This window comes from Hippopotamus amphibius, chromosome X (genome assembly GCF_030028045.1).
Source record: "Hippopotamus amphibius kiboko isolate mHipAmp2 chromosome X, mHipAmp2.hap2, whole genome shotgun sequence".
Taxonomy (NCBI): domain Eukaryota; kingdom Metazoa; phylum Chordata; class Mammalia; order Artiodactyla; family Hippopotamidae; genus Hippopotamus; species Hippopotamus amphibius.
In genome coordinates, this window is record NC_080203.1 from 81,846,415 (window position 1) to 81,856,639 (window position 10,225).

Below are 10,225 nucleotides of genomic sequence, written 5' to 3' on the forward strand. Positions count from 1 at the left end.
AAAGGCCAAACTGAGGAGGAAAACAAAAGGGAAAGCTAAAAGGAGAAATGAAATAAGGTGAGCAAGAATCCTAGAATAAAGTAAAAGAGGGGGGCAAAAGGAAGAGGTGCTCAAAGGAAGAGAGAGAGAGAGATAAGGAATTTTCTGGGATACTTCAAATTAGACATAGTTTAGTTAATATACACTGAGACTAGTCAAACCTTACTTTCCTGTCATCCCAATGTTACCTGAGCCTGGTCCCCGTCACCCATGACAATTTGCATCACTGTTTTCCTTAGACTTTGCAAGTTGTTCCTTTAATGTGACAATGCTTTTTTCTCTGAGTTGGGGAAGACTGGACTGGACAGGCTCATCCTAGACAAAAGATCACTCAATTGGACACAGAAATACTGAGCTATCCTTGAGGTTTTGTCTCCAATCTCAGTAGTCTTCTTAATAGTACCCTTAATCAAGATCGACCTTTTGGTCCTCCACTTTCTTAATGTGTTGTGGCTTTTTCTTTACCTTGTGACTCAAAATAGGGTTTTTTTTCACCTTTGGTGTATATGGGACTTCCTTTACTGGAAGGGAAAATGGAGAGAGTGTTGAAAGCCTCAAAAGAGTCCATATAGTACAAGTACAATTTATGTTATTTTTTAATCATTATCACTGTATCCTAGTATGTCAGAGCTGGGAAAATGGAGGCCCACAGAGGAAGACTCATCTGAATTCCTGAGAGCTAGTACTAGAACCTAAGATCCTCTAGCCTGGCAATCATGTCCAGTATACCATCACCATACTGTCCCTGGGACAATATGATTTCATTACATATTTGCATTTGTATTAGGAGGTTTCTTTATTTTCTCACACCCCAGTTGTGGTATAATAAAAAGTATACTGATTTAAAACTAGAAGACCTGGATTCAAATTCTCTTTCTTGCCTGTAATAGCTATGTGACCTTTCAACAAGTCACTTTCAATTATTTGAGCCTTGGTTTTCTCATCCAAAATTGGGGATAATATTTATTTCACAGGAATGTTTTGAGGCTCAAAAAATAATGGATATATGAGCCCTTATCAAAGGGCTTAGAATACAATAGATGCTCAGTAAAATACTGAATGTATTATAGATTCATACATCTATAAAGACCTTTAAAAACTATATTTTTTCAATCCCTTGATGTGACATACAGAAAAATGAAACCAGAGAGATGAAGGGGTTTGCTCAAAGTCAAGCAGCCAGTTACCGGCAAAGTCAGATTTGAATGCATATTTTCTAAAATATTTCTTATTCGTAGGCACTAAGTATGAGAAATAATTCAGATTTTAAGCTGATAGCTTAGTTCAGCTATCATTTATTGCCTTATTCTGTGCCAATCTGGATCTCAAAGTATGAAATTAAGTGGTTGTTTTTAAGTGCTTGAGCTTCCCATTTATGTAGTCCTCAGATCTATCACCTCAGTAAACCCCACAAACTGTGAGACAGAAAATAAGCACACTATTTCAACAGGAAAATTAGCTACTCTCTACAGCTCCAGGATCATGTCTGAAACAGATGAGCCAGCGTGGCCCTGGCCATTTTGGCGAGAAGAACAAAGAGAGCATATTGTCCACTTTAAATTTCCTGAGCACCCAACCATGCTTCCTCAAATTTCTCAGCCACTGACTTTCTCTTCCAGTGGCCCAGGATTCCCCTAAACCAAGATGAATAAAGGTTTTTTCCAAAGAAAGGGAGGCAAGATAGGGTTTGGAAAGAGAGGGGGAAAAAAAGCTTACCTTTGCTGGAGAAAACCTTTCTATAGTCATGTCAGCGGCCTAGTGATGCTAAACTGCAGACCCCAGAGTGAGTCTGCCAGCCCTGCTCAGTCTGTATCCTGGGTTACAGAGCCTTTCTCATAAATAAAGTCCGGGGCTCCAATTTGGCTGGTGTTACTGGGGAGGGCTGAATGGAGGCTGGGGCAGTTTTGGATGCCCTCTTTTCCAGAAACTAAAATACTGGAATGTCTTGTTCCGGGCCTGGTTTGGTACAAAACCCGGGACGGTTCTTTGACCATATCCGGGTGTTTTCCAAATCCTGGTTAGGATCTCCGGAGGAATTACCAGAGGGTGGGCTGCACTTCTGTTATCTCAGCTTGCTGGTTGGTATTTGCTGAGAGGAGGGAGGAAATGCACTGTCAGTGCAGCCAGTCAAAGCTCACAGAAGGATTCCAACAGCCCCATTTAAGAAATAGGGCCCTCTGCAAGAGTTACAAGATACGATAAGAGCCCCCATCCCCACCAATACTTTCCCTTGCTGTGAAGCACAGTTACCAGCCCTCCTATTATTCTGAGGCCATGGTTGCTTGCATTAGAGAAAAATAAAACTGGTAATAAGAGCTTTCTACATGCCAGTCCCTATGTTAACCATTTTACATATATTCTCTCATTTAAGTTTCACAATTATTCTGTGAAGTGAATATGCTAATTCTTCTTATTTTACAACTGAAGAAAAGCAGGCTCTGAGAGAGAAAGTAACTATTCAAAGTCACACAATTAGGAAGTAAAAGAGGGGGTAATTTTACTGGGTCTGTCTAGGCTCTTAGCCACCACTCTACCACACTGTGATACTTAAGGGAGAAACACAGAGAGCCCTTTTGTAATGGCGGAAGTGACTTCACAATTATTGAGTGCCTGCTGTCCACCAGTCACTGCTAGATTATTTCAAAATGTGCATTAACTCTGCCTCTGCCATTTTTTAGCAGCTCCTAGAGTGAAACCCCAGGGCTGTATTACTCACATTTTCCATCTAGGAGACCGGATGTAGCTAAAGATAGCCTGGATTAACATAGGTCAACATCCTAAAAACTAAGAAGACCCAGAAGAACTGGAAACATTAAATTTAAAAAAACCAACGGAACTAAGAAAAATAGCAAAACGGGCCCCAAAATTTCTGTGTGAAGCCATAGTCTGGATTTGTTTAAAATCAGAGGCCATCCTTGTTCCTGCTAGAAAGAGAGGGTAGTTAAAAATCACTGGTCTGAGTCAAGTGACCTAGGTTTCAGCCCCCGGCTTGCTCTTGAAGTAATCAGCTAAGTGGCCTTGGCTCAGGCCCTTCTCTTCTTTGGGCCTCAATCTTTACACTTGTACAATGAGGGCCTTAATCTAGATATGGACCCTCTCAGCTCTGTAAATTTACACATCTAGGATTCCATGAAGTAGGCACATTCTTGATATTAAGAGTAGAAGAAAAAGAGGTTTTAAAGATGCAAAGTGTAAGAAAAGAATGGGTGCAGAGCAATTTGTGGAGGAAAGGTGGAGAACTACATGCCTCTTTGGAAAGGACTGCATCTACCCACCAGAACCAGGTAGAGGTAGGAGAGAGGTATGATGGCAGTTCCACCACCTAGTATCCTTACTTTGTGATGAGGCGATCTTGGCTAGGAGCAGATGCTGTTCCCCAGGCAGTCTCAACACATTTTTCTCTCCTGGATTTAAAGTGTCTGGAACAGGGTCCAGGGAGGAGGAGTTTCAAGGACTGAGCCAGTGGGGCAAAGTCTGTGTCATAAACCACTAGAGGTGCATAAAGAGCCTAGACACTTAAGAGCTGCCCCCACAGACTGCACCCCAGGCTAAGCCAAGTAGAAGCACCATTATGTAGAAGGGAGGAGCCACATTTCTTCAGCTCCTTCAGAAATGATCAGTGATCAAGGGAACTTGGATCAGGCCGCAGCAGGCCCTGGGACTATCTGCCTCTTCCCCCACTTAGCACAGACATGGACCTTGAAGCTAGACAGGGAAGGTGGAGACCAAACCATTAAGCTGGGATCCAAGTCCAGGCTTAAATACGTTTATGACAGGGAGGGGTAGGGATAAGACCTGTGTTCTGACTCACAAAAGACAACAATAAACAGGTCTTATAGATACACTCGAGTTAACACAGTGAAGGCTGCAGGAGGCCAGCTAGGCTAGGTTTCTTAGGCTGTATTATTCATTCAGCAGTTCACTGAAAGGGCACACAATGCCTACTTCTGCAAATCCTGGGCATATTTCTAGTGCCTTTCCTCAAGGATCATCTAAGAATGGTTTAAGTTGACACCTATAAACCAGGAACTGTTAAACTATTTCAGTCAAAGGCCAGTTAGTAAATATTTTATGTGCAAAACATACAGTTTCTTTCTGTCATGACTATTAAAATAGATCATTGTAGCACACTGGGTAAATCTATATACCAATAAAAACTAACTTACAAAAACAAGCAGCAGACCAGATTTGGCCCAGGAGCTGTAGAAAATTCCTGCAATATAGACATTTATAATATGACAACATTATTAAGAGTGTGGAAACTAGAATCAGACACCCTAGATTGAAAACCCAATTCTGACACTTCCTGATCCTGTGACCTTGAAAAAGTCATCTGATTCTTCTAAACTTCAGTTTTGCACCTATAAAATGGAGATAATAGCACCTATTTCATAGGGCTGATATGAGGACTGAAATAAATGTTTACATATGAACTATTTAACACAGTGACTGCTGCATAGTAAATGCACAAAAATGAGTTATCATTTAAAAAAATTTAATAAAGAAATCTAAATTCTCCTGTCCTTATTCTTAGAAAATAAGTTGTATTAATTCATGGAGAAAAGGAAATGTTTTTCAAAAATCCTAGTTTTAAGTTTTAGTTATGCTACTAAAGAAAACACAGTGATCTTGTATAAGTCATTTTGCCTTTATGGGACTCAGTTCCTTCACCTGTAAAATGGAGAAGATGGTCTAGACTTGTCATTTTTCAAAATTATTCTTCGTAGCAGAACTATTTCCCCAAACAGAATCTTATAGTAAACACCCACTATCCATGGAAGATGAAATTGGAGCACTACCGGCAAGGCTAGAAGGGAGAAAGGAAGTGGGCAGGGATGAGGATACACAGGGACCTACTCATTTGTATGCCTGCCCACGCAGACAATGTGGTTAACCCTGGAGCACAAGTAAGGATCTTCATTGGCAGTAAAGGCATGTTTGAGAAGCACAAGACCAGAATGTGCTTAAGCATTCTTCAAGTCTTAAATTCTGTCACTAACCCATCCCTTCATTTATTCATTTACTCTGTCCATATTTCCATGTTATCTCTGTATGGACAATCACATGGGCATGGTCCTGGAATGTCTACAAAGATGAGATGACCACAGGGGACTTCATGCTAGGGAAACACTATCCAGTGTGATAAACATGGAGTTTGGAGTCAAAAAGACCACGGTTTGTATCCTGGCTGGGTCCTTTAGAGTTGTGTGAAGGTGGGCAAGTCACTTAACCTTTCCAACTCTCTAGTACCTTATCTGCAAAACTGGAATAATAACACTTCTATGACTGAAACATTGTGAAGATTAAATAAGCTGGTATTTGCATGAATCCTTGGCACAGTGCTCAACACCTTAGGGACTTTTAATAGATATTCCTTTTCTTCCCATCTTCCCCTCTGTGAAATTTAGTGGCAGCATCAGTTACCTTGTGAAAATAAAAAGCCATGAGCAGTGCTCTGGCATAGACAGTCTACCACTTTATCTCAGGACTCTAATGAGCTTGCCCTTAGCAGTTCTTAAAAAGAGGGCCTCTGGGAAAAGATTGAGGGGTTCAGGGAGGCAGGGAGGAAGGGGTTGTCCCCTAAAGACCACAACTCTGAAGCCACTGTTCCCCCTTTTCATTGCCTACCACCACTTCTGACCAGCAGGCTTCATCATGCTTTGAAAGAATTGATCTAAACTGCTGTGATGTGTGACTTTCCTGGGCTCCCCCGGGGGACACTGTCTGGTCCTTGAGCTCTAGTTCTTGAATTTGACTTGCTGCTTTCTTTTTTCTTAATTTTTTTAATATTTTTTATTCTTTTTTTTTGGTTTAATTTTAATTTTAATTTTTTTATTATTTTTTTTGAGGTACATCAAGTTCAATCATCTGTATTTATACACATATCCCTGTATTCCCTCCCTCCCTCGACTCTCCCCCACCCTCCCCATCCCAGTCCTCTAAGGCATCATCCATCCTCGAGTTGAACTCCCTTTGTTATACAGCAACTTCCCACTGGCTATCTATTTTACAGTTGGTAGTACATATATGTCTATGTGACTCTCTCACTTCGTCTCAGCTTCCCCTTCACACCCCGCCCCCTCCCAAACCTCGAGTTCTCCAGACCATTCTCTGCATCTGCATCCTTATTCTTGTCTTGTCACTGAGCTCATCAGTACCATTTTTAGATTCTGTATATGTGAGTTAGCATACAATATTTGTCTTTCTCTTTCTGACTTACTTCACTCTGTATGACAGACTCTAGGTCTATCCACCTCATTACATACAGCTCCATCTCATTCCTTTTTATAGCTGAGTAATATTCCATTGTATATATATGCCACATCTTCTTTATCCATTCATTTGTTGATGGGCATTTAGGTTGCTTCCATGTCCTGGCTATTGTAAATAGTGTTGCAATAAACATTATGGTACATGTTTCTTTTCCAATTATGGTTTTCTTTGGGTATATGGCCAGTAGTGGGATTACTGGATCACATGGTAATTCTATTTTTAGTTTTTTAAGGAACCTCCAAACTGTTTTCCATAGTGGCTGTACCAACTTACATTCCCACCAACAGTGCAGGAGAGTTCCATTTTCCCCACACCCTCTCCAGCATCTGTTGTTTCCAGATTTTGTGATGATGGCCATTCTGATTGGTGTGAGGTGATACCTCATCGTGGCTTTGACTTGCATTTCTCTGATGATGAGTGATGTTGAACAACTTTTCATGTGTGTGTGGGCCATCTGTATGTCTTCTTTGGAGAAATGTCTATTCAGGTCTTCTGCCCATTCGTGGATTCGGTTATTTGCTTTTTTGGTATTAAGCTGCATGAGCTGCTTGTATATTTTGGAGGTTAATCCTTTGTCTGTTGTTTCGTAGCCAACTATTTTTTCCCATTCTGAGGGTTGCCTTCTAGTCTTGTTTATGCTTTCTTTCGCTGTGCAAAAGCTTTTAAGTTTCATGAGGTCCTATTTGATTATTCTTGATTTTATTTCCATGATTCTAGGAGGTGGGTCAAAAAGGATCTTGCTTTGATGGATGTCATAGAGTGTTCTGCCTATGTTTTCCTCTAGGAGTTTTATAGTGTCTGGCCTTACATGTAGGTCTTTAATCCATTTGGAGTTTATTTTTGTGTATGGTATTAGGAAGTGTTCTAAGTTCATTCTTTTACAAGTTGCTGTCCAATGTTCCCAGCACCACTTATTGAAGAGGCTGTCTTTTTTCCATTGTATATTCTTTCCTCCTTTGTCAAAGATAAGGTGCGCATATGTGTTTGGGCTTACTTCTGAGTTCTCTGTTCTATTCCATTGATCTTCCTTTCTATTTTTGTGCCAGTACCATACTGTCTTGATCACTATGGCCTTGAAGTATAGTTTGAAGTCAGGAAGCCTGATTCCACCAACTCCGTTTTTCCTTCTCAAGATTGCTTTGGCTATTAGAGGTCTTTTGCGTTTCCATACAAATCGTAAGATTTCTTGCTCTAGTTCTGTGAAAAATTCCTTTGGTAATTTGATCGGGATTGCATTCAATCTATAAATTGCTTTGGGTAGTACAGTCATTTTCACGATGTTGATTCTTCCAATCCAGGAACATGGTATGTCCCTCCATCTGTTTGTGTCGTCTGTGATTTCTTTCATCAATGTCTTAAAGTTTTCTGCATACAGATCTTTTGCCTCCTTAGGCAGGTTTATTCCTAGGTATTTGATTCTTTTGGTTGCAATGGTGAATGGGAGAGTTTCCTTAATTTCTCTTTCTGCTCTTCCGTTGTTAGTGTATAGGAATGCAAGAGATTTCTGTGCATTAATGTTGTATCCTGCTACTTTACTAAACTCATCAATGAGTGCTAGCAGTTTTCTGGTAGAGTCTTTAGGGTTTTCTATATATAATATCATGTCATCTGCAAAGAGTGACAATTTCACTTCTTCTTTTCCAATTTGGATTCCTTTTATTTCTTTTTCTTCTCTGATTGCTGTGGCTAAAACTTCCAAAACTATGTTGAATAATAGTGGTGAGAATGGACACCCTTGTCTTGTTCCTGTTTTTAGAGGGAATTCTTCCAGTTTTTCCCCATTGAGAACGATGTTGGCTTTTGGTTTTTCATATATGGCTTTTATTATGTTGAGGTAATTTCCTTCTATGCCCATTTTCTGGAGAGCTTTTATCATAAATGGATGTTGAATTTTGTCAAAAGCTTTTTCTGCATCTATTGAAATGCTCATATGGTTTTTATCCTTCAATTTGTTGATATGATGTATCACGTTGATTGATTTGTGTATATTGAAGAATCCTTGCATCCCAGGGATAAACCCCACTTGATCATGGTGTATGATTTTTTTAATGTGCTGTTGGAGTCTGTTAGCTAGTATTCTGTTGAGGATTTTTGCATCTATATTCATCACTGATATTGGTCTGTAGTTTTCTTTTTTTGTGACATCCTTGCCTGGTTTTGGTATCAGGGTGATGGTAGCCTCTTAGAATGAGTTTGGGAGTGTTCCGCCTTCTGCAATATTTTGGAAGAGTTTGAGAAGGATAGGTGTTAACTCTTCTCGAAATGTTTGATAGAATTCGCCCGTGAACCCATCTGGTCCTGGGCTTTTGTGTGTTGGGAGATTTTTAAATCAGTCTCAATTTCCGTACTTGTGATTGGTCTGTTCATAGTTTCTATTTCTTCCTGGTTCAGTCTTGGAAGATTGTATTTTTTCTAAGAATTTATCCTTTTCTTCCAGGTGATCCAATTGCTTGGCATACAGTTACTTGTAGTAGTCTCTCATGATGTTTTGTATTTCTGAGGTGTCCGTTGTTACTTCTCCTTTTTCATTTCTAATTCTGTTGATTTGCATCTTCTCCCTTTTTTTCTTGATGAGTCTGGCTAATGGTTTATCAATTTTGTTAATCTTCTCAAAGAACCAGCTTTTAGTTTTATTTATTTTTCTTATGGTTTCTTTCCTTTCTTTTTCATTTATTTCTGCTCTGATCTTTATGATTTCTTTCCTTCTGCTCACTTTGGGGTTTCTTTGTTCTTCTTTCTCTAGCTGTTTTAGGTGTAAGGTTAGGTTGTTTATTTGATCATTTTCTTGTTTGTTAAGGTAGGACTGTATTGCTATAAACTTCCCTCTTAGAACTGCTTTTGCTGCATCCCATAGGTTTTGGGTTGTTGTGTTTTCGTTGTCATTTGTTTCTAGATATTTTTTGATTTCCTCTTTGATTTCTTTAGTGATTCCTTGGTTGTTTAGGAGTGAATTGTTTAGCCTCCATGTGTTTGTGTTTTTTGTAGTTTTTTTCCTGTAATTGATATCTAGTCTCATGGCATTGTGGTCTGAGAAGATGCTTGATATGATTTCAATTTTCTTGCATTTGCCGAGGTTTGATTTGTGACCCAAGATGTGATCTATCCTGGAAAATGTTCTGTGTGCACTTGAGAAGAAAGTGTAGTCTGTCGTTTTTGGATGGAATGTCCTATAAATATCAATTAAGTCGAGATGGTCTAATGTGTCATTTAAAGCTTGTGTGTCTTTATTTATTTTCTGTTTGGATGATCTGTCCATTGATGTAAGTGGGGTGTTCAAGTCTCCCACTATTATTGTGTTACTGTCAATGTCCCCATTTATAGCTTTTAGCATTTGCCTCATGTATTGAGGTGCTCCTATATTGGGGGCATAGATATTGACCATTGTGATATGTTCTTCTTGAATGGATCCCTTAATCATTATGTAGTGTCCTTCCTTGTCTCTTGTAATAGTCTTTACTTTCAAGTCTAATTTGTCTGATATGAGTATTGCTACTCCAGCTTTCTTTTGACTTCCATTTGCATGGAATATCTTTTTCCATCCCTTTCCTTTCAGTCTATATGTATCCTTGGTCTGAAGTGGGTTTCTTGTAGGCAGCATATAGAAGGGTCATGTTTTTGTATCCATTCAGCCAGTCTGTGTCTTTTGGTTGGAGCATTTTAATCCATTTACATTCAAGGTGATTATTGACATGTGTGTTCCAATTACCATTTTCTTAATTGTTTTGGGTTTGTATTTGTAGGTGTTTTCCTTTACTTGCGTTTCCTACTTAGAGAAGTTCCTTTAGCACTTGTTGTAAGGCTGGTTTGGTGGTGCTGAATTCTCTTAACTTTTGCTTGTCTGGAAAGCTTTGGATTTCTGCCTCAAATCTGAATGAGATTCTTGCTTGGTAGAGTATTCTTGGCTGTAGGTTTC

General features: G+C 39.4%; 1 protein-coding gene across 1 annotated transcript in view; it reads right to left on the reverse strand.

Moving 5' to 3' along the window:
• The window catches only part of HEPH (hephaestin), a 119,883-nt gene extending 118,036 nt beyond the window's left edge, over positions 1-1,847 (reverse strand). Inside the window, exon 1 of the mRNA XM_057719108.1 lies at positions 1,756-1,847. Coding sequence (XP_057575091.1) covers positions 1,756-1,785 — 30 coding nt within the window. The 5' untranslated portion in view covers positions 1,786-1,847. The remainder of the gene's footprint in view (positions 1-1,755) is intronic.
• Positions 1,848-10,225: the final 8,378 nt, after the last annotated feature.